Source organism: Mustela putorius, unplaced genomic scaffold (genome assembly GCF_011764305.1).
Source record: "Mustela putorius furo isolate JIRA1106 unplaced genomic scaffold, ASM1176430v1.1 tig00000876_pilon_pilon_pilon, whole genome shotgun sequence".
NCBI lineage: Eukaryota > Metazoa > Chordata > Mammalia > Carnivora > Mustelidae > Mustela > Mustela putorius.
Window position 1 is genome coordinate 782,999 of NW_025421506.1, and position 24,426 is coordinate 807,424.

The following is a 24,426-nucleotide window of genomic DNA, read 5'->3' on the forward strand; positions in this document are numbered from 1 at the left end:
ATGCCTCTCAACAAATTTATAGCAAAGTTATCTACCCCCCTAAAACTACCTCATGCAAGTTTTCTCAATTTCCAAACAATATGCTATCATACTCTAATATGTATGGTAATTATTTTTGCTGTTGTCTTTACACCTCCCCCACTTCTACATCTCCTGAGCATAAGCTACTTAAACAATCCATCCAATTAATTAATAATACTTTCACATTGTTTCTGAAATTTAAAAAACCAAACATATTAATGGAAGAGTAAATTAATTTTATTGACTGATGAAAAACTAAAGTGATAAGAAGTATGGATAATAAACAGTAATCATTGAGTTCTGCTGGAATTCTATTTTTCTTCTTTTTCACTTTAAGCCAAAAAGACATAAAATTATAGACTGTCTGTTAGTGAGCTAATCATTTTAAAGTTTCTTCAACAAAAACTGCATAGTTTAGCAGTTGCACAGCATTAAATATATACACTTTGCAAAACCCTGAAAGTTTTAATTTTTGTGTTGACCTCAAAGGCTAATGGAATCACCTACACTGGTCGGATTCAGAGTTTCTTTTCCCTTTTCTGCCACCCTGTAAAGAAAAATAGGGCAAATTATTTAGGAAGTATCATTTTAGGGCATTTTCATTTTAAGAATAAATGAGACCAAAGGCATTTTGAGTACGAGAAAGAAGCAATTTTTTGAGTTTGCTGCAAATTTGAATGTGCATACCACTGAATTATTTTTACAAGGTTTTTTTTTTATTATGTTCAGTTAGTCACTGTATAGTACATCACTAGTTTTTGATATAGTGTTCAACTATTCATTAGTTGTATATAACACCCAGTGCTCACCACAACACATGTCCTCCTTTCTACAAATGGTTAAAGCATGTTGTATGAAGCAGTTACTTCTACTTGAATTAGTTTAGACTTAGTAAGATCACCAATATTTTATTTTTTAGAGCTCATTTGGACTGTCTCAGGTTTTTAAAAATACGTAATTTTTTATCAATACTAAAATAAATAATTTGCTTCATTTAATCAGCAAATTTGCTAATTCAGTTCATTACCTTTAAGAATAACTCAATTTCTAATTCAAGTTAGTCTTATTCATATTAGATAGGATTAGAAATCTGATTTTGTTCATCAGTGGGTTGAAAAGTGGGTTATACTCTTCATATTGCTCAGTGACATTTATGAATCTGTATTTAATTTGCTCCAAATGAAACTCTAACCTATGAGGTAGGAGCATAAAAGATAAGAAGCATTTTACATTTATTACATTTAACATAACATTTTCTGACTGATTTAAAAAGCAAATACTCATTATAGAAATACAGAAAGTATGGTACAAAAAAGAAATTAAAATCATCCTTACCCACTCTACCCCCCATTTTAACCGTAAGTAATGGTTTGATGTATTTTTCCTTATAATAACTTTATAGTTTTCTCCTCTATTTTTATAAATTATGGCAACAATACCCAAACTTAGTTAATCAATAGAATCACCTTAATGGTAGTATTTTTCAAATTCTGATGTCTAGATTTTGTCCCAGATCTATTTATTTATAATTACCAGAGTTGAGCTGAACAATCTGTAATTCAAAAAGTTCCCAAGTGATTCTTGGTCACTTTCGTGGTCAGCCAAGTCTGGGAACTAGTACTTGTCTGTGGACGTGCATTTCTTAAAGTGGTTGGTGGTTCTGTCAGGGGCACATGAATCCAGACCCACTTACTAGTGTGGGCAGCTACTCTTTGTTGCTTTCATCTTTGTTCTGCTTATAACTTCCTTCTTGGTGGTCACAAACAATTCTACACCAACATTTTTTATTAAAAAAAAAATCAAGTGTAAGAATGGCCTTATTCATTCCTCACCACATTAAAGTTTTGCACAGGTTCATTCAGAGGGAGAAAAAAAAAAGCAGAAGAGTGTATATGGGATCTAAGATGTGTAATGCAATGTATTGAAAACAAAATTTATTTCCCGTAGCAGGAAAACAAATATATTTACTAAAAACTCTTCTACAAAGTAGATATCCACTATGCGAAGGACCAGTGTTACACAGCTTAAAACTCATGCCTTGTTTTTCAACAAGATTAAAAACAAAAACAAAACAGAACAAAAACCCTGCATGAAATTTAAGGATCCTTTTTGAAGTCTCCCAAGCAAAGAGAATTCTCCTTCCTAGACTGGTAAAAGGTCAAACCTCAGACTGTTCAAACTTCTATGTTCTCCAGGCCAACAGTGGTAGCTTTCAAACCTTTTTGATTACGACTCCCCACATTAATTAACACATTTTTATATCATGACTTAGACACACATACATACATACAAATATATGTGTGTGTGTATACTGAAAAAAATGACTGATTTTTTTTTTTTTACTGCTTTGTCCAGAAAAAAATGCTGAATGCCAGCTTGTAAATGCAGAAGAAATAATAGAAGAAGTTTCTGTTTTGCAACAACCAAAATAATGACTGATACAAATATCATCAATGGATGCTAAAACCACTGGGTAAAAAGAAAAGGATATTCACACAAACTCAAAGTATCACTTCATATATTTATTAATTATAAAGGAGAAAAGATATCTTTACAATGGAGATATCAACTGCTGTACCCACGTGATCAAATTTATATAGTAGGACAAATGTCATTTATGTACCTTCCCTCACTACGATTCACTGACACATATACCACATCATACCAAGGATTTTACTTTAGTTATTGCTGTATTTACCAATATTTAGAAAAACTCTAACATTTTCTAAAGTGTAAATTATATGACCAATAATAACAAAATTATTAACATGTTTGGCAAACAGATTTTGGATTGAATAAAATAGTGCTTTATTCTCACATAGTATCTATTCTAAAGGTATTACTTGTGATGAGAACACTTTCAAAATTATAAAAGCATACCTGGTATTTGGCTAGCTCTGCTTGTAATACTTTCACTTTAGATCTTTCTTGTTCTAATGCAGCATGAAGTGAAGTCACCTAAAAACCAAATATTGAATTTAAAAGACTTTGTCTCTTTAGGCAAATACTCTTAATTCTTAACATTTACTCACAATGGTGAATTTGACTCAGAGAACCACCTCCCACCCACCAAGCACACACACAATTTCAGTTAAGCATTTTACTCATTTATATATAAAAGACAGATATGAAAAACTATTTTTAAAAAATTTATTTATTTTTTTCAGCGTAACAGTATTCACTGTTTTTGCACCACACCCAGTGCTCCATGCAATACGTGCCCTCCATAATACCCACCACCTGGTTCCCCCAACCTCCCACCCCCCGCCCCTTCAAAACCCTCAGATTGTTTTTCAGAGTCCATAGTCTCTCATGGTTCACCTCCCCTTCCAATTTACCCCAACTCCCTTCTCCTCTCTAACTCCCCATGTCCTCCATGCTATTTGTTATGCTCCACTAATAAGTGAAACCATATGATAATTGACTCTTTCTGCTTGACTTATTTCACTCAGCATAATCTCTTCCAGTCCTGTCCATGTTGCTACAAAAGTTGGGTATTCATCAAACTCGCTATTCTAAGAGAAAATGCAGAGTAAGGATGGGAAGGGAAGAAAGTCACATCCATGAATAGGGTAAGTTCTATTTGCCCTTTTTATTTCTATATTAGTCAGCTTCAACTAATATACAACCTTATCTTCCCTTAGGCTTTCGGACATTCCTACCTCCCTCAGCACAGTAAAGAGAACCTTAATTCATTTGCTATTACATGATAATAAAAAGTATAATTTGTTTTACTTTATCACAGTGCTGATGGGCTATATTTTTGTTTAATCGAGTTTCATAATTTAGGACTAAAGAGAAATAGCTTAAGAAAACCAGTCCTGTATATTTCAGAGTTTTTCTTACCTGTATAGTTAGCTCGTTCTTGATACTTTGTGATTCATCAACTTGCAGAAGTATTTCTGCTTTATCTTTCACTGACAAGAAAGGAAAAACAGCAGTATTATCTTTTCAATCACTCAAATATTTGAACAATACTTTAGTGAACCAAGATAGCAGTGCAGTTGGGTGAAGACTAACTGTCCTTATAGAGAATGGATGTATTTCTTAATTCTATATAGCTCTTATTTTTTTCCACTGGTAAATTCTGATCATCATTATTACTACAGCAGTTTTTCTTGAAAATTTTACATTTTTTGTGGTGTTAAAATATTAATTGTATAGATATCTTGAAAGATAAATTTTTTCCAGCTATTCTAAAGAGGACAAGGACATAACCAATTTCCCATAGGGATGAAGCAAATATCTTGACTTATCTTAAAACAAGATTTTAAAAACAAGGTAGGATGTTTTTGTTTCATTTTGTTAAATTGTCAGGGTGAGCAGTACTGTAAGGCCCACAAAAAATGATTTTTAACTGACTGTTCATACCAATAAAGCACTGTCAAGTAAATGTAGCTCATATGATATAACTGATTACATACACCCATGGTCCTTTGTCTAGAGATTTTCCCTCTTTGGGGAAGCAAGAGATCTATCTACATTTCAACCCCTAGGTTTCCTAGGTTTCAAAGATCTCTACATGGCTATCAACTTCTTTAATCCATGGTAATAGTTATAATGTATGACAAAGTAACTCCTCAGTTTTGAAAAAACTAGGGAGAGACTGAAGAGGTAAAACTATAATTAGTGAAGGAGGAAAAGATCAAATATATGAGTACTGTTACCACCACAGCTCTACCAATATAACACTGTAATTCAAATTTATCTGTCATAGTTTAATGCAGTAAGGTGAGACAGTGCATCAAGAATCAAATCAGTCTCTCAAGATTCAACTTGGTAACTTGTACATCCCCTCTCCCCAGAATTAGGCATACTCACTGAGAACAAGTGATTTTTAATAATTATGTAACATTTCAATTATAGTCAATTTTCTAGTAACACGCTTGTTTTGAAAACACAAATGTGTTTCATTGAGATTGCTGTATTATGGAAAAACCTGAACAGAACATGAATTTTGCATTTGCTTGAGCATAATTTCACAAATACAGAAAACAGCACCCATGCACACACCTCAAATATCGACCAGCTATCTCTGTCCACTGTTACTAAACCACACCAACTTTCCACTCTTCCATTGCTTCACAGTAACACACAGTTTGTGGACCATCTGAGGCCTATTTCCACAAGCAAACTAAAGGCAGCCTTTCAGGTAAAGTGCCATATTTATTAATAGTATTTGTGTTTAATCACTTTAACATGTATAAAACTGTGTTACTGTTTTTATTAGGTTCCCAACTTTTTTTTAAATGTGTCTCTGATGACTTTTCTTTTCCTTTGAGTGTTGCACCCTCCTAACCCTTTTCCCCATAAACTGTGTGGTTTTAACTGTGTGCTTTTGCAGAGATGGGTGATGTATGTGTTGCGTTATAAGGGAGCGGACTGTATTCACATTCACGTTATCAATGCTAGCATATGTGTGCTCTAATGTACTGTATTTTTCATGTAATGGTTCTACAGAAAATTCTTCCACTTGGATTTTTTTAAATTTAAATTTAATTAGCCAACATGTAGTACATCATTAGTTTTTGATGTAGTGTTCAATGACCCATTTGTTGTGTGTAACATCCAGTGATCATCACACCACATGTCCTCCTAAATGCCCATCACTGATCTATTTGTATATATATATTTTTAAGTAATCTCTACACCCAACATGGGAACTCATGACCCCAAAATCAAGAGTTGCATGCTTTACCAACTGAGCCAGCCTGGAATCCCTATTTGGATTTTTTTAATAGTATACAGTATGGACAACACTGATGTTATTTACTGGTAGCCATTTTAATGTATATTTGACAGAAAGCTTTTATCAGTTAACTTTCTAACATTTCACAAATGTTTCCCTAAATAGAATATTACTTTGTTTTTACATATTTAAAAAAATCATGCATCCAATGTCCAATGAACCCCTAATTTCTTCAATTAGAAATAGAGCTTGTAAACAATTTTTTTCATAATTTTGTTCATTAAATGATCCACATGGAAATCTGAAACATGCACAGATCTAAATCAATCTCAGAATGTTGATATCTAAATTGTCCAAATAATACCTTTCCCCATTACTCTTTAACTTCTATTTTATCATAGTTAAGCTATATGTTAATAGTAAAGTTATTAAACAGTAAGTTTAAATCTATTTCAACACCATATATTCTTTTCAGCTGAACATGATTCTTGGTTTTTACTCATATGTTTTGATAACTGTTTTTTAATATGGTTAAAATTTTTATGAACAATTCCACTCCAGTATCTTCAATTTTTGGTATCTTGTTTATTCTGATTCAAGATGAGTTTCACAATTTCTTGAACACTATACAGTACTAACAAGAGATCTATCTGGGATATCACTGATACTTATTAACAGGGGCTTCATACAACATATACTTTACTAAATGTGATTATCTCTAATCATTTTTTATTGATTTCCTCGACTTCCTGCTGGTGAAATATTGCCAAAGTTTAGAGTGTCTGCAAAAGTATAGTTGGGAAGGGGCACCTGGGTGGCTTAGCTCGGTTAAGTGTCCAACTCTTGGTTTTGGCTCAGGTCATGATCTCAGGATTGTGAGATTGAGCCCTATATTAGGCTCTGTGCTCAGCACAGAATCTGCTTGTCCCTCCCCCTCTGCTCTTCCCCCTGCTCATGTGCACACACACATACACACTCTCTCTCCCACTCTATAATAAATAAATAAATTTTTTTTAAAAAGACTGGGAAGAAGGGAAGAAGGAAAATTTAAAATGATAGGCATTCTCCTTCTAATAATTAAGAGAATCTTAAGCAAGTTCTATTCTTGTTTTCCTGCTGAATGTATTCCAATACTTTATAAGAATTGAAATTTCAAGCTTTCTCTTACCTGACTAGTTGGAAACTTGTGTTATACTAAGGTGCTGTAACACTAAGGTGCTGTAAGACCAAGTTGTAATAGTAAAATTATCAGCAACAATTCAATCTGAATCCCTCTAGGAAATATTTTTTTATTGAGTTAATTATATATCTTGAAAAATCATCTTCAAATTTTTTAAGGTTACTTTTAATTCCAAAAACAGACAAATCACTTACTTTCACCTTCCTGAAGCATTTTCAATAACTGTGCATTTCTTGCTTTTACTTCTTTATACTTTGCCTAATAGTCAAAGAAAAAAGATTAAATTTTTTAAAGTAAATGGTATAATTAATGACTTACTCTGAATTTATGGAGCTATGAATTTAGGCTTGCTGAAAGACAGAAACTACTTTTGAAAGAAATAGGATGGAGGAAAATGTATTCAGTACTATCTCCTTCTAAATTAATTCCATGGTATAATAATAGAAATTAATACTATAAGTGGTTGAAAAATAAAGAAGGAAGATATAAAACTGGAGAAAATTCAGGATAATACTAAATTTTCTTGAAGTTCTTTTTTTTCCCTTAAACAAAAACCCATAAAATATAATTAGATGAAAACAAAGAATGATGATTCATAGCTCTAAATCAAGACAGTCCAGTTCTATGTTAGAACTTTCTGCATCTGTTCTATATCTGCCATTTTCCAATATGTGGCTACTAACTACTGAGAGTGCCTAGGCGCACACACGCAGTACTTACAGAACTGTACAGCACAGTACTATGTCTCCTCATATAAGGCTTTATTAATCTCTCATTATTTCATTAACTATATGTTGTTAAAGTAACTTTTCGCTGATATGAATTAATAATTTACTGGAATATCTTTCAATTTCTTTATCCAAATGATTTAGCTTCTTCTCATACATAGATGACATAACTATACGCTTACAAACAAGAGGAAATACCTTCTCACATTAACATCTTTTTTCCAAGGAATTTTCCCCCTACAATATCCTCATTCAACATATCTTAAACAGATTTATTTATAAATATTTAATATATTAATACATTGGGAGAAAACAATACATTAACTACATTGTGGAAAAACAAAAGATCAGAGAAAGAAAGCAGATGAGTATAAGAACTTGTCATTTCTTCTCTTAACACATATGTACATAAGTCAGAAGTTACTGATTTCAAAATCTTTCTTGTAAAATGTATTTAATGTATTTTACATCAAATGCCAGTTAAGATGGCTTTTACTAAACACTATCCAGTAAACTGCTAATAATAAACCAGTAATGACATTCATAATGTTGCAGACAATACCCTGAACAGAAATAAACACCACAGTAAATACAAAGGGAGCAGAACTTCTGAGAAGCTTAGGAATGAATGAGGGAGGTAAGTCAGACAGACACATAAAAATATGAAAGGGAAAATATACATAGTTAACTACAAGTATATTCACTATGAAAATTTATCCACTGTGAATATGAAACTTTCTAAGAAATTCTCTAACAGGGCCTCAATCAATGTTAATATCTTGCCAAACTCTATATCCAGCTCAAGCCTTTTGTCCAAGGTACACATCAGTGTCCCCAGAGACCTCTCATAGCAGACTTCAGGTCTAAAATCAGCCCATAAAGCAAAAATTGCAAATGAGGAAAATCACCTATGAAAAATCCTAGGCTGTCCATAAAAATAGCATATATAGTTTTGTATATACAACCAGAATAGCAAATGTATCTATAAAAACAAAACATACTAATGTCATGCATTTTATAAGAACATAAATGAAATATACAAGACCCTTAATAGTATTTTTAACTTCATGAAAAAGAGAGCACTTAAATTAAATGATACATTGTGACTTTAGCTACATTCTGAACATCTATGCCTACATCTATTGCCCTTTCAAACTTGGCATATACAAAATGAGATACAGGTCCCCTCTGCCCAAACCTGTTCGAAATGTGCTTTTCCTCTCACACTCCACACCTATTCATTGCTTTACTACAGTGTCTTCACTTCAGGCCTCATGCATATATGTATATATATCTTATATACATCTTATAAATATATCTATATACATCTTATATTTCAGCCAAATTTTTAGATAAGAATTGAAGTATATATTCATTTAGCACCAGTCCAATGGTTCTCGTTGTGGTTCTTTTTTTTCTGCCTACAATTTATGAAGCTTTAGGTTTATTTATTTAATTCTATTTTCTTCATCATGATAAGAGTACTCTTTAATCCCCATCACCTATTTCTCCCCATCTCTCCCCACACCTCCCCTCTGGTAACCATCAGTTTGTTCTCTATAGTTAAGAGTCTGTGTCTTGGTTTGTCTCTCTTTTTCTCCCCTTTTGTTTTGTTTCATTTCTCAAATTCCACATATGAGTGAGATCATATGGTGTTTGTCTTTCTCTAACTTATTTCACTTAGCGTTATATGCTCTAGATCCATCATTGTTGCAAATGGCAAGATTTCATTCTTTTTATGGCTGAATAATATTCCATCTCTCTCTCTCTCTCTCTCTCTCACACACACACACACACACACACACACAGGCTGCATCTTCATCATCTTTGTTGTGCCCAACAAAAGAAAAGGGAAATATAAATCACAAAGAAAAAGCCAAGGGAGATGGGTGGATATAGTCCAAAAAGGCTTTAGCAGGGATGATACTTAAAGGCATGTGTAGCAGAGAAAGGAAAATATCATCAGAGCTGGGACTTGATTTATCATTTTTTTCACTACTACATTGTGTGGGGCCCAGAAAAGTACTTGACATATTATAGGCACTCAATAAATAACTGTTGGGTGAATAAATATTAATCAAAAAAGAATGACAAAAAAGATGAATAAGTGATTTTTTGAAAAGCCTAAGAAGTGCGTAGAAGAGTAACATGTAGGTTTTGGTTTTAAAAAATTTTATAAATAACAAGTGTTGGCGAGGATGTAGAGAAATTGGAACCTTTGTGCATTGATCATGGGAATGTGAAATGGTGCATGTGCTATGGAAAACAGTCTGACAATTTTTCTAAAAGTTAAATACAGAAGTACTTTATGATCCAGAAATCCCACTTTTAGGTATATACCCAAAAGAACTGAAAGCAGGAACTCAGATACTGGTATACTAATGTTCATGGCAGGAATTGTTCAAAATAGTGAAATGGTGGAAACAATGCAAGTGTCCATAAACAGAACAAACAAATTGTAGCATATATATACAACGGACTATAAAAAGAATGGAATTCTGATACATGCAAAAACATGGATGAAACTTGAAAACGTTACACTAAGTGAAATAATTCAGACACACAATGACAAATACATGATTCCACTTACATGAGGGATCCAGAATAAAGCAAATTCATTGGGATTAGAGGTCACGGGGGGGGTGAAAGAAAAGGAAAATGGGGAGCTATTTAATGGTACAGAATTTGGGTTGATGAAAAAGTTCGGGAAATAAATAGTGGTGATAACTACACAACACTGTGAAGATAATTAATGCCAATGAATTATACACCTAAAAATGGTTGAAATGGCAAGTTTAATGTTATACGCATATTCACATGATTAAAAAATCATATTGCAATTCATATTTTATATTAGTGAGAGTTTAAAAACCTAAACTGCAGAAATATTTCTATTAATCAAATATTATATATATATTGACATATAGGAAAAACAGAAAAGTGTGATTTTATAGAATTAATTCACAGCAGTAAATAATTACAAACCTCCCATTGAGTGATCACATTTTTCAGCTTCTGGATTTCAGCATCCTTCCTTTCAAGTTCCAACTTTAGTCTTTCAATTCTTCCATCTTTCAGAACTACTTCCTATGGGAGAAAAACACTATTTTAGAATTAAGATAGTTCTGGGGCACCTGGCTGGCTCAGTCAGTATAGCATGTGACTCTTGATCTCAGGGTTTTCAGTTTGAGCCTCACTTTTGGTATAGAGATTACTTAAAAAAATAGTATCTTAAGGAAAAAAAAAAGATAGTTTTTGAAATTAGTTTTTGGAATAGTTTTGGAAAACCAATTCTGGTTTACAATATTCCTCCTCTGTGGAAAGTTTAACAGGAAAACAATTCTGATTTTCCTGATTTCAGTTCATTTTCTAGAGCAACCTTAAACTACTGACTACATTTCTACTTCTACTCAAATATATAATTGTAATTACTACAGCAATAGCAAATAAGATATTTATGATTAATCTCAAACTACAAACATAACAGCATAATATCAAAGCTTCAAAATATTTTTTTATTTTTTTAAAGATTTTTATTTATTCATTTGACAGAGAGAGAGAGATCACAAGTAGGCAGAGAAACAGGCAGAGAGAGAGGAGGAAGCAGGCTCCCTGCTGAGCAGAGAGCCCGATGCGGGGCTCGATCCCAGGACCCTGGGATCATGACCTAAGCCAAAGGTAGAGGCTTTAACCCACTGAGCCACCCAGGCGCCCAAAAGCTTCAAAATATTTCTATACTGGAATAAACATTAAAAGTACTGTTAGAAGTTGTTCTTAGTCTATCTTTAGAACCCAAAAGAATTTAAAACTTATGAGAAAAAATAAACAGCAAGTTTTTATAATTATAATTATAAAAAGTAAATAACAAAAAACAAACCGCAAAATTAAGAACTTTTCTCTAAATCAGCAATTAGCAGACAGAAAATACAACTAGAAAAACCATTCCCCCCAAGTTGCTATAAAAAAATCCCTAAAAATATAATTCAGAAAGTTTTAGGATCTATAAAGAAATTTGTAAAATACTGAAAAGGACATGGAACAAATTATGTTTGTAGATGGGAAGACTAATTGTTACTTTGTAAATTTAATAAAATTTCAATTGAAATTCCAGTCAAAACTTCATCTGGAAGAATGCAGGATAGAAACAAAAAGTTAAAGCAATGAAGGAGAATTTGCCTACCAAATAACTGTACACCAAACAGCAAAAATAGCTACAATAGTATGGTCAGGGCACTTGAGTTGACAGAGCAGTGTACCAGAAAACAAAGTCCAGAAAGAGATTTAAGATACAAGAATTTATTGTAATATAATTATGGTATTTTAAAGACACGAGAAAAGGCTGAATTACAGAATAAATGTAGGTTATAGGATAAATGGCTAACAGGGAAAAAAAATCAGGTTAAATAAATCCTTGACATCTTGTACTACACACCCAGATAATTTTAAATGCAAAAAAAATCATTCCAAAGTCAAATGAGAATATAAATTGGTTCTATTTATCTAATGAGTGATGTGGCAACATTAACTTATTCTAAAGATACTCTCTGAGCACTAGCTACTAGGTATTGCATGTACTATGGTGAAGAGAACTGAAAAGACACTCGCTCTCATGGGACTTGTCCTGGAGGGGAAGCAGATATAAACATAAATGCTGCAATTAGAAAGCGAGGTTTAAGCTATGAAGAAAAGAAGCATGAAGAAAAGTGAGCTCTCTCTGATGTAGTGACATTTAAAATGGACTCTGAGTGATGGGAAGGAACTGGCTAAGCAAAACCTGGCTAAGCAAAAAGAGATTTCCAAGTAAAAAGAACCATATGTTTAAAGCTCCAAGGCAGGAAGGAGCCTAGAGAATTGGAAGAAAAAGAGGCCAATATGGTTGGAGTTTAGGGCGGGGGTAGATAGGGTAGGACAGAGGACTCATCTTGGAGGGTCTTGTGAAACCATGAAGGAATTTGAGCAGACTATCAGCTTTCTATTCATGCTACATTTATGTTTTTAAGGGATCACTTTGGTTGCCGTGGGAAATGCATCAGAGTTCATAAAAGAGGTGGAAAACACCTTTCATTGCTACTGCAAGCCCACGTCAGTGAAGATTATGCCGAGATCAGAAGCAGTTTAGATGGAAAGAAATGTATCTTGCGATAAATTATTTGAGAGCAGAATCTACAGTATTTTATTAGCAGTTGAATGTGGCAGGTGAGGATGATCACTTCAAGATTCTAGTTTAAGGGATAAGGAGGGGGTGGATCCAGATTAGAAACACATATAATATTAGGCCCAAGAATTTCACTACTAGGAATTTACCTTAAATAGATAAGTGAGGTGGGGGCGGATATCTATTTGTGTTCACTGCAGATGTATTACAAAAAACTAGGCATCAATTTAAATGGCTAACAATAGGATATATACTAAACATATGGTAAATTTATAAAACTGAAAACTCTGAAATCACTAAAAATGATATAGAACTATAAATATATTCACATGGTCTCAATATTATGACACTATATGCAAAGAAAAAATTCTGGAAGGACATACATTAAAAATTTACTAACTCTTAGGAGATTTATTTTTGTGAGATTATGGAAATTTCACCTTATTGTTTAAAAAATTCCTTTGATCAAAATTGTTTTATACTGAGTATAGAATCACTGAGTAATATAAAATATTATTCTAATTTTGAAAAAACAGAAACACATAAGTATTAAAATAAAATCTACGTGAATAAGAATATCATCTTTGAGTAGGAAAGCCCTTCTGAACATAATAGGAAAGCCCTTCTGAACATAATACCAAATGGAGGAAACTAAAAGGAAAAGCCAATATATTTAACTTGATGAATAATCTCCTTATTATTATTATTTAGTACTTACAAAGTACTAAAACAAAATCTAAAGATAAATGAAACCCTTATGGTTTGCCTCCCTCTCTGTTTTTATCTTATTTTATTTAAACTGGAAAAAACAGCCACAACCATATGAAAGGCATATAACCAATAAACATGAAATATACAATCTCAGTAGTATACAAAGAAATGTTACAACAAACTGGTACATTTAAAATATTTTTTTCTCGGGGCGCCTGTGTGGCTCAGTGGGTTAAGCTGCTACCTTCAGCTCGGGTCATGATCTCAGGGTCCTGGGATCGAGTCCCACATCAGGCTCTTGGCTCAGCAGGGAGCCTGCTTCCCTCTCCCTCTTTGCCTACTTGTGATCACTGTCAAATAAAAAATTAAAAAAAAACCAAACCTTTAAAAAGATAAAAATAAAATATTTTTCTCTCATTTTGGGGTACTGGAAAGCAATTTAGTTATTAAAAAACTCAATTACTTCATGTTGTAAGAATTATTACTCAAAATGCTCACAATCTTTAACTAAAAAGTGGTCCATTTAACAGTTTCTACATTATTTGGGGGGAAAGAAGTATATATCTAAAGAAAAGTAGGAGCAAAACAAACTTCAATAGTTTTCTCCAAGTGAATAAATTTAAGGTCCTTTTTCCCACTGCATCTACAAACTGGGGACAGTATCTACCAACTTCATAGCTAACTGTGCAAATTAAATGAAATAACCATTTTAAGTACTTAATATAGTATCTGGCAAATATATAGTAAAACCCTCAAAGATTAATTTTTGCCATTATCATTTCTCTACATATCAGTAGTTCCCAAAATTTCTTTAACAAAGATTACTTTCTGGGATGCCTGGGTGGCTCAGTTGGTTAAGTTTCTGTGTTCAGCTGAGGTCATGATCCCAGAATCCTGGGATTGAGTCCTGCCTGGGGCTCCTTGTTCAGTAGGGAGCCTGCTTCTCCCTCTGCCTCCTGCTCCCCCTGCTTGTGCTCTGACAAATAAATAAAATTTAAAAGAAAAAAAGAGATGGCTTTCCAGGGGCGCCTGGGTGGCTAAGTTGGTTAAGCATCCAATTCTTGGTTTCGGCTCAGGTCATGATCTCAGGGTTCTGGGATTGAGCCCTGCGTCAGGGTCTGTGCGCAGTGGAGAGTCTGCTGGAGATTTTTTTCTTTCCCTCTCCCTCTGTCCCTCACCACTGCTTGCACACTCTCTCTCTTAAAAATAAATAAATCTTAAAAAAATAAAGATCACTTTTTTTAAAAAAGATTTTATTTATTTATTTGACAGACAGAGATCACAAGTAGGCAGAGAGGCAGGCAGAGAGAGAGAGAGAAAGGGAAGCAGGCTCCCTGTGGAGCAGAGAGCCGGATGCGGGACTCGATCCCAGGACGCTGAGATCATGACCTGAGCCGAAGGCAGCGGCTTAACCCACTGAGCCACCCAGGAGCCCCTAAAGATCACTTTTTGAAAAACAAAACCATACTGTTTAAATGTGCATTCATATTTTTATTAACATATAATTTATTATTTGTTTCAGGGGTACAGGTCTGTGAATCATCAGTCCTACATACTTCACAGCACTCACCATAGCACATACCCTCCTCAATATCTATCACCCAGCCACCCTATCCCCCGCCCCAGCAGCCCCTAGTTTGTTTCCTGAGATTGAGTCTCTTCTGGTTTGTCTCCCTCCCTGGTCCCATCCTTTTTCATGTGCATTCATTGCTATTAAGTCTTATATTTCAATTAATAAATTTTAGAAATATTTTCTAAGTAGAAAATGTTATACACTAAAATGAGGATACAAGGATGTACAAGATAAAGTTCATGTCCACAAAGGATGTGTAATCTGTTAAGAATGATAATAAAAATGTACTTGTGAAATGTGCCATAAGAAAAACAAAATGCTGTGAGGTAAAAAAGGAAGGAAAGATCACATCCAGATTTTCTGTTTTTGGTGTGTGGGGTAGAGCAGTGAGAGAAAGCTTCAGGGAGATGACAAGCGACATGAATCTTGAGCAAAGCCAGGGAGGATAGAGCATTCTGTAATAGGTGTGCTTTGCTCTGGCTAGGAGAAAATCTGGGAAAGAATATGGCTGAAGTTTAATTAGGTTGAAACTATACCATAGAACAATGATTTTATACTTATTTGACAGTGATCCACATTAAGGAATGTTTTAGATCATGACCCAGGATACACACGGGTCGGTGCATGAATATGTACTTAAGTGTGTATGCTGTGTATGTATACGTAGACACACAGAAACAAATTTTGTAAAATACGAATAGATATCATATATTCTTGGTATTTTTCTTTTTTTCCCTATTATCTACTGTATTTTTCTACTACCTATCTATAAACCTACTAAATTGATTTCTGGATGGGTTAAATGAGGGGGAAGTCTCAGTTTGAAAAGCACAGCCTGAGAACTTTACATATCAGGGCAAGGATACTATACTTGATTCAGAAGACACTGAAGTTTAAGGACTTGGTGTGGCATGGCAGAAGTCATGCTTTTTAAAAAGTCATTTGGTCGCAGTGTAGAAGAGAAATTACTCCTAGCGTTAGAAGGCAGGAGGCAGAAAGAGTTGTTAAAACTTACTGAAATAATACCAGTAAGAGAGAGAGAACCTAAAATAGAAACGTGCTCATGAAAATGGAAGAGAAGATAGATTTGAAAAATATGTCATCGATTAAAAACTCCCAGACCTTCAAAAACAGAAAAGTGAAAAAGGAAGTTTAGAGCCTATGTATCTGGATAAAATGACAGAAACAAAAAACAAAAATGATGTAAGTCAAGCCAAATGCTTAGTTTGGAGTAAACTATGGACATGAGTTTGGACACAGTGAGTATAGGTATCAACAGAGCAAAAGAGCAAGATACACAAAGACAATGAATAAAACAGCTCTGAAGTCCATAAGATGAGCAGTGGATGATCTACCCAATGCTGGTAAAGTCGTGGACAATGTAGTAAGCTCATAGCCTACTTCTAGAAGACAATGTTGATAAGAAGATGTTTATATCCTTTGATTCAATTACTATCTTTTTTTCCTTTTCCTTTTTCTTTTCTTTTTTGTTTTCTTAAAAAAAATTTTTTAAAAATTTCTTTCCAGTGGTCCAGAATTCATTGTTTATCCACCACACCCAGCACTCCATGCATACGTGCCTTCCATAACACCCACCATCATGCTCACTCAACTTCCCACCCCCTTCCCCTCCAAAACCCTCAATTACTATCTTTTAAGAATTTTTTCAAGGAGCACCTGGGTAGCTCAGTCAGTTAAGTGTCTGATGTTTGCTAGGGTCATGATCTTGGGTCATGGGACTGAGCCCCATGTCAGGCTCTACACTCAGTGGGGAGTTTGCTTGAGATTCTCTTTCCCCTGTCCCTCTGCCCCTCCCCCCCACTCATGCACACTCCCCCCACAAAATAAATAAATCTTTTAAAAAATTTTATTTTAAGGAGACGTACCTAGCTGGCTCAGTGGGTAGAGCATGTAACTCTTTATCTTGGGGTTATGGGTTTAAGCTCTACACTGGGTAAAAATCACTTAAAAATATAAAATTTTTTTTTTAATTAAAAATATAAAATCTTAAATTGGGGATGTCTGAGTGGCTCAGTCAATTAAGTGTTCGCCTTCAGCTCAGGTTATGATCTCAAGGTCGTGGGATCAAGTCCCACATCAGGCTCCTTGTTCAGTGAGGAATCTTATCCCTCTGCCCCTGCTCGTGCTCTCTCTCTCTCTCTCTCTGACAAATAAATAAATCTTTAAGAAAAAAATGAATTTGTTTCAAGAAAATAATTCATAGAAAAATTAAACATAGGAAGATGTTCAATGAATATCAAGTGACCAATTCCATACAACCTAAATATTCAATAATAGGGCAATGAATGACCAAGTGAATTATAATATTGACTTGACAATATAATGCATGGTTTATAAAAGGGGCTATAAAACTAATTGCTTATTATTATAATTATTTTCAAAATACCTATGCATGTGACATTTTCCTTTAAAATCAGCATTCAAAAATGAAACCATATGTTAAGAATGGGTGAATTAGAGTTGATTTATTTTGTACCTTTAACAATTCCTGAGTATATTAATGTATAGTAAAAGAGGATTTACGGGTGTCTGGGTGGCTCAGTTGGTTAAGCAACTGCCTTTGGCTCAGGTCATGATCCTGGAGTCCCAGGATTGAGTCCCATACTGGGCTCCCTGCTCTGCAGGGAGCCTGCTTCTCCAGCTGACCTCCCTCCTCTCATGCTCTCTCTCTCTCATTCTCTCTCTCTCTCAAACAAATAAATAAAATCTTAAAAAAGAAAAAGGATTTAACCATGGCAGAAAGAAGAGCTTGATTTCTTTGAAAAAAGGAGTATAATGGAGAAAGGAAGGAGATAAAGAAAGAGAGAAATATTTTCCTAAATGGTCTCAATCTTTTCCTTTTCCCCATTACACTCAATGATACTGGGAAAATCCTAACTGTTTAATTATGAAAGATTTTGCATACACAATAGAAATATATAATGACACATGAAGGTAAAAAGAAAATAACCCAATAGGTAGATTAAGAATTTGAACATTACGGGGCACCTGGGTGGCTCAGTGGGTTAATCTAGGGTAGAATTTCTAGAACATATGGTCTTCCCATCATCTTCAACTTGAAAAGTTAATACCAGTTGCTAGATTCTGGCGGACAACAAGGGAGAGGCCAGTAAAATGGTCCAAACTTTCAGCTATAAGATGAATCAGGTCGGAGAACTAATGTACGCCATAGTGACTATGGTTGATAACACTGCATTGCATAATTGATGTTTTAAGAGGCTAGAACTTAAACATTCTTAAAAAAAAAAAGATAAATATGTGAGATGGTAAATGTGTTTAAATAGATGGGAGGAAACGTTTCACAATGTTTATGTATATCAAATCATCATGACACGCATTTTATTTTTTATGATGTATATTTTAAATATCTTACTATTTTATATCTCAATTATACCTCAATAAAGCTGAGAAAAAACTGTTGCACCTTTACACACACAAAAAATAAAAACTTTATACCAAACTGTTTTCCAAAATGGTTATACTAATTTACACTATACCAGCGGCAGTATGCTACTGTTGTTCTATACCTTTAACAATACCGAGCACTGTCAAATTCTTAACACTAGTCTTCAACTTCATTCAGTTTTTCCTAGGCACTGCAATGAAATTATCATCATAAAAACTTTGTTCTCTGCTTTAAAACCTTCAAAAATTCTTTAGTGTCTACTAACTAAACCATAAATCAGGCCTTTGATCCTCCACAATCTTTTCCAATTTAACTTGCCAAACACACTATTCTCCTCAAAGGTCCTTCTGTTTTAATTAGGTTGGCTTATACTTCACTGCCTCCATACTCACAGCATTCTAGTTTCTTCTCCCTCACCTGTGCATATTCAAATTCTACTGTTCTGTACATTCCAATTCAAAAGCCATTTTTTTCCTAAGAAAGCCATCTCTGATCTCATTCCTGTGAATTACCATGGCACTTTACCAATATATCTTTCTTGAGACACAACATTTTCTACCGTGTACAAAAACAATGATATATTGAGTACTATGTACAACATACTCTGATAAAAATTTAAAATCTTAACTACTAATTAATTGCAACTCCTAACAATAGTACATGAGAGGCAAGTAATTTCTTCCCAATAGAAAAGAACTGATAAGCTACTGAAGCTGTATTTTGTGTTATTAGGTTTGATTGATTTCAAAGTCTTTGTTTTTGGTTTTGCTTTGGTTTTATTAGATCATTAACATTACTTGACTGAATTTTTATATGCCCAGATTTGTCCTACGAAGGATTTGAGACACCTATTTGCTGAAATACACAAATATAATTCTTTCTTCTTTTTTTTTTTAAGATTTTATTTATTTGTCAGAGAGAGAGATGGAGAGAGAGCGAGCATAGGCAGACAGAATGGCAGGCAGAGACAGAGGGAGAAGCAGGCTCCCTGCTGAGCAAGGAGCCCGATGCGGGACTCGATCCCAGGACGCCGGGATCATGACCGAAGGCAGCTGCTTAACCAACTGAGCCACCCAGGCGTCCCCAAATATAATTCTTTCTATCCAAAAATAATCTGAGGTGGTTTAAAAAAATAAAAAAGATATGGATCACAAAGAGAAGAATCATAGTCGATGAAAAAAGAAGCAGCACATATCCTAACCATAAATGCTAACCTTGTTGCATGGATCATACATAAAATTTGACAGTCAAGGCAAAACTTCAAAACATTAAATTTAATTCAATGTTAGAAAGGAAAAAGTTCACAAGTACTTCTTGTACAGGCAAGGATTTCCTGCCACTAAGTTGAAAATAGATTTCCATGCAGAATTATGTTAGTGTTATTTATAAACCCATCTTACTGTTGCATTAGAATAAAAAGGGTCTGACTTCTTTTGTGTCCTATATAACACAACACAGTTGGGTGTTTAATTCGTTGAGTGACTGAATTTATCAATCTTAATGAAACAAAGAGCTCATGTCCACTGGAGAATAGGAGGATGGGAAATGGGCTTTTAGATTTTGGAACAGCCACTCTAGGAATCTGTCAAAGTCAAATTGTACAGAATTGCTGAATCATTTATATTGTACACCTGAAACTGTAGGTTTATTATAGTTTGATTTAAAAAAAAAAAAAGAAAAGAAAAGAAAAGAAAGGTGAGCCAAAGGACTGTTATGTGGAAATGAAGACCTGGCAAAAGTTACATTGCACTGATTTTTGGAACAGAATAGTAGCATTGTCTTAAAATATGTATGTATTTTCCAGCAACACCTGGCAGCCCAGGAATTAAATCAGAATAGGGAAAGTGGGCAATACTGCGAAAGCCAGTGCTGTGCACCTACAGGGGAAGAAGAGAAAACCAAGGAGGTAAAGGGAAAGCACTACTGCTGAACACCACTGAAACTGCTCACTACAAATTTCAGGCTGAGAAGTTATTGATGGATTGGAGGTCAATACATGGTAAAGAAAACGTACAAGCTTAAGAATAAGTTAGACCCAAAGAGGGGGGTTAAATAAAACAGAAGACTAGCAGTTGTGGTGAGAAAAATAAATGCAGACTTATAGGTCTCTTTTGATGAGATCTTTTCTTTCTTTTTAGTTTTTGAGTAATGTATTTAAAATGTGAATACCATTTTTAGCTTGCGGACAAGAGCTTACAACCCCTGGTCTACAGATTAAAATTCCAACTTCTTTGTTCCCCTTAAAAAGACCTTCATAATCTAAACCCAAGCTATTTCCCTGGCCCTGTCACCCCAGCCTCACACTCTGTGCATCTCAGTGCAGAACGTTCTATTTCCTGAATATTCAGTCTAAGGCTTGTGCAGCTCTTGACCTCTGCTCTTGCACTTCCCATAGAGTCCCTCCATTTCTCTGCTTACAGTTTATTCATTATTCAATGTCTATCCCAAATGTCAATTCTTCAGACACCTTTCACAATTCACAACTAGGAGGGAGCTAGTACCTTCTCTATTCAAAACCTCATTTGTATTGTTAATCTCTCTCTCCAGCCTTCATCATGCTGAATGATATCTCTATAGGACTGCCTCCTCTTATCCCCACTGCTCTGAGTATCTAAGTGAAGGACAGTCTCACCCATCTCAGTTTTCCCACTCCCCTATACTGGTGCCTAACAGTACACAGCACACACTTGATAAATATTCAATGAATGGGGTACCTCATACTTGTAGTAGAAGTATCTATGCATGATAATGACTAATATCCTAAAACTGTAGCATCATATCATCATAATTGGATTCTACTGTTTTAAGTTTTTTTAAAAAAGGAAAATTGCATTTTAATTTCACTATGATTTTAAGAGAATTTTCTATTTTACATGCCTGGTTGTGTTCATGAGCTGCGCAATTATCTGTTCCATTATATTCTGTAAGCTGTTCTCTTCTTTTTTCTCTAATAAGAATTTTATGAACATCATCTTCCAGTCTATTGAAGAATCCTCCATCATGTGATAAAGTCTGAGAACTCAATTCCTGTCAAAAATGAATTATGATTTACTATGATTCAACACAAAAGTATATTCATTTAATAAACCTAGTCAGCCACCAGAAGGTTGGAGAATGAAAGAAAAATGGTAACTAGGAGACAATCAACCATCTGATTCTTCTCTATCTCCAGAAGAAAAACATTAGAGACACATTCTTAAATGTCCTTTTCTTCTTATTCTTTTTTTTTTTTTTTAGGTTGGGTATTGCTTGATTTAAAAAAATTTTTTTTATCCATCTACTGTATAATTTGCCCATTTAACAAGCACATTTCCATGGCTTTTAATATATCCAGAGTTGTGCAACCTTTTATCAGCCCCCAAAACAAGCCCTGAACTTTTAGCAGTCATTCTCCATTTCTTCCTAATACCTACCCCCTCAGTTTCCCCTGCACAACACTAATCTACAGTCTGTCTGTATAGATCTGCCTTTTCTGGACATCTGATATAAATGAAACCATATAATATGTGGTCTTTTGTGACTAGTTTCTTTTACTTAGTACAATGTTTTCAAAGTTCACCTATATTATAGCATGTATCAGTACTTCAGTTCTGCAAATAATATCTCAATGATGGATACATGATATTTTACATCTCCATTCATTGGTTGATGGACATTTGGGTGGTTTCCACTTTTGGACTACTATGAATAATGCTACTATAAACATTCAAGAACAAGTTTTTGTGTGGCTATGTTTTCAGTTCTCTTGGGTATATATGTATAAGTACAACTGCTGGAACATATGGTAACTCTGTGTTTAATTTTTTGAGGAATTGCCAGATAGTTTTCCAAAGTGGCTGCACCATTTTACAGTCCTATCAGTAGCATATGAAGGTTCTAATTTCTTCACATTCTCACCAACACTTGCCTTTATCTATCTTTATTGATCACAGCCATCCAAGTGAGGGTCAAGTGGTATCTCACTGTGGCTTTTAGCTGCATTTCCCTATGGCTAATGGTGCTGAGCATCTTTTCATGTGCTTATTGGATATTTTTATATCTTTTTGGGAAATGTCTACTGAGATCCTTTGCCCACTTTTTAACTGGATTTGTTTTCTACTTTTTAGTTTTAAGAGTGCTTTATATATTCTAGATACAAGTCTCTTATCAAATATATGATTGGGAAATATTTTCTCCCACTCTGTGGGTTTTCCTTTCATGTTCTTTTTTTTTTTTTTTTAAAGATTTTATCTATTTATTTGAGGGAGAGAGAGAGTTCCAGCATGAGCAGGGGAGGGAGAGAGAGAGGGAGAAGGAGAAATAGACGCCCCACTGAGCAGGAAGCCTGATGTGGACTCTGGGATCACGACCTGAGCCAAAGGCAGGCACTTAACCGACTGACCCACCCAGGTGCCCCATCCTTTCACATTCTTGGTAGTGTCCTTTGTATTACAAAATTTCTGAATGTTGACAATGTCCAATTTATGCAAGAAACTACTACTTTACTCAAAGTTCTGAAAATTTACTCTTATAATTTCTTCTAAGAGCTTTATCATTTTAGCTCTTTTAGACATTCAGGTCTATAATCCACTTTGAGTAATTTTTTTGTGTGTTTGGGGTGAACAAAGGATCCAAACTTATTCTTCGGCATGTGGATATCCAGCATTATTTGTAGAGAAGATTATTTCTTCCCCACCAAGTTGTCTTGGCATTCTTGTACAAGATCAACTGACCATAAATTTAAGAGTTTCTTTCTGGATTCAATTCGGTTCTGTCAACCTACAGGTCTACTCTTATGCCATACCACACTGCCTTGACTAATGTAGTTCTGTATTGCTCCATCTTGCACATTACATTTAAAAAATATTTTCTACATAAATTCTATATATTCATTATAAAGAGATAAGATTTTATTACAATCTACTCAATTACATTAAATTAGATATTGTACATGTTCTCAATTAAGGTAGTATTTCTTCTCCAACTTTTTACCATAGAGAGAATGAAAGGGGTGCCTGGGTGCAGTCAGTTAAGTGTCTGACTCTTGGTTTCAGCTCAGGTCATGATCTCAGAGTTTTAAGACTGAGCCCAGTGCTGGGCTCTGTGCTTAGCAGAGTCTGCTTGAGATAGTCTCTCTCCCTCTCCCCCATATCCATTCTCTCTCTCAAATAAATCTTTTAAAAAAAATAGAGAGACTGAAGAAAATACTCTTCTTACTCTCATTAGTTTCATATATGTCCAATAGTCTTGAACTATAACACTCAAACTTTACCCATTTTAACTGTATTTGTAAGCAAATAACCCAAAAGTTCAAATTCCTTTCCCTATATATTATCTTAGAAAGTATTTGAAAGAAACAAAAATGTGGATCACTTAATAAACAAATATTAAAAATATTTGTGCAGCACATTGTATTTTACAAAGCACTCATGTAAAGCATCACTTTGACTCTCACTAACATCATAAGAGATTGATAGTGCAAGAATTATTATTATTCACTAAAGTTAAATAACTTGCCCATGAGTTAATCCATTGCTAAGTGCTACACATACAACTCAAAGTCTACTGCTCATAAAATATAGCCAGTACATTCTAGTAAGATTTCACTTTAAATAATAACTACAACAATGCTTAAAACAGTGCTAAGCTTCTACTCCTGGGTATTTACCCCAAAGATACAGATGTAGTGAAAAGAAGGGCCATCTGTACCCCAATGTTTATAGCAGCAATGGCCACGGTCACCAAACTGTGGAAAGAACCAAGATGCCCTTCAACGGACGAATGGATAAGGAAGATGTGGTCCATATACGCTATGGAGTATTATGCCTCCATCAGATACCCAACTTTTGTAGCAACATGGATGGGACTGGAGGAGATTGTGCTGAGTGAAATAAGTCAAGCAGAGAGACTCAATTATCATATGGTTTCACTTATTTGTGGAGCATAACAAATAGCATGGAGGA

The 24,426-nt window shown here is 34.4% G+C and overlaps 1 protein-coding gene across 4 annotated transcripts in view; it reads right to left on the reverse strand.

The window, feature by feature from the left end:
- Positions 1-240: 240 nt before the first annotated feature.
- The window catches only part of GKAP1 (G kinase anchoring protein 1), a 77,599-nt gene continuing 53,413 nt past the window's right edge, over positions 241-24,426 (reverse strand). For 3 of the 4 annotated variants that reach the window (XM_004774081.3, XM_045086070.1, XM_004774080.3), the window contains exons 8-13: positions 21,362-21,511; positions 10,604-10,705; positions 7,085-7,148; positions 3,868-3,938; positions 2,902-2,979; positions 241-568 (exon numbers count right to left, since the gene is read on the reverse strand). In XM_004774081.3, coding sequence (XP_004774138.1) covers positions 521-568; positions 2,902-2,979; positions 3,868-3,938; positions 7,085-7,148; positions 10,604-10,705; positions 21,362-21,511 — 513 coding nt within the window. In that variant the 3' untranslated portion in view covers positions 241-520. The remainder of the gene's footprint in view (positions 569-2,901; positions 2,980-3,867; positions 3,939-7,084; positions 7,149-10,603; positions 10,706-21,361; positions 21,512-24,426) is intronic. The other variant, XM_045086071.1, reaches the window with a different exon arrangement.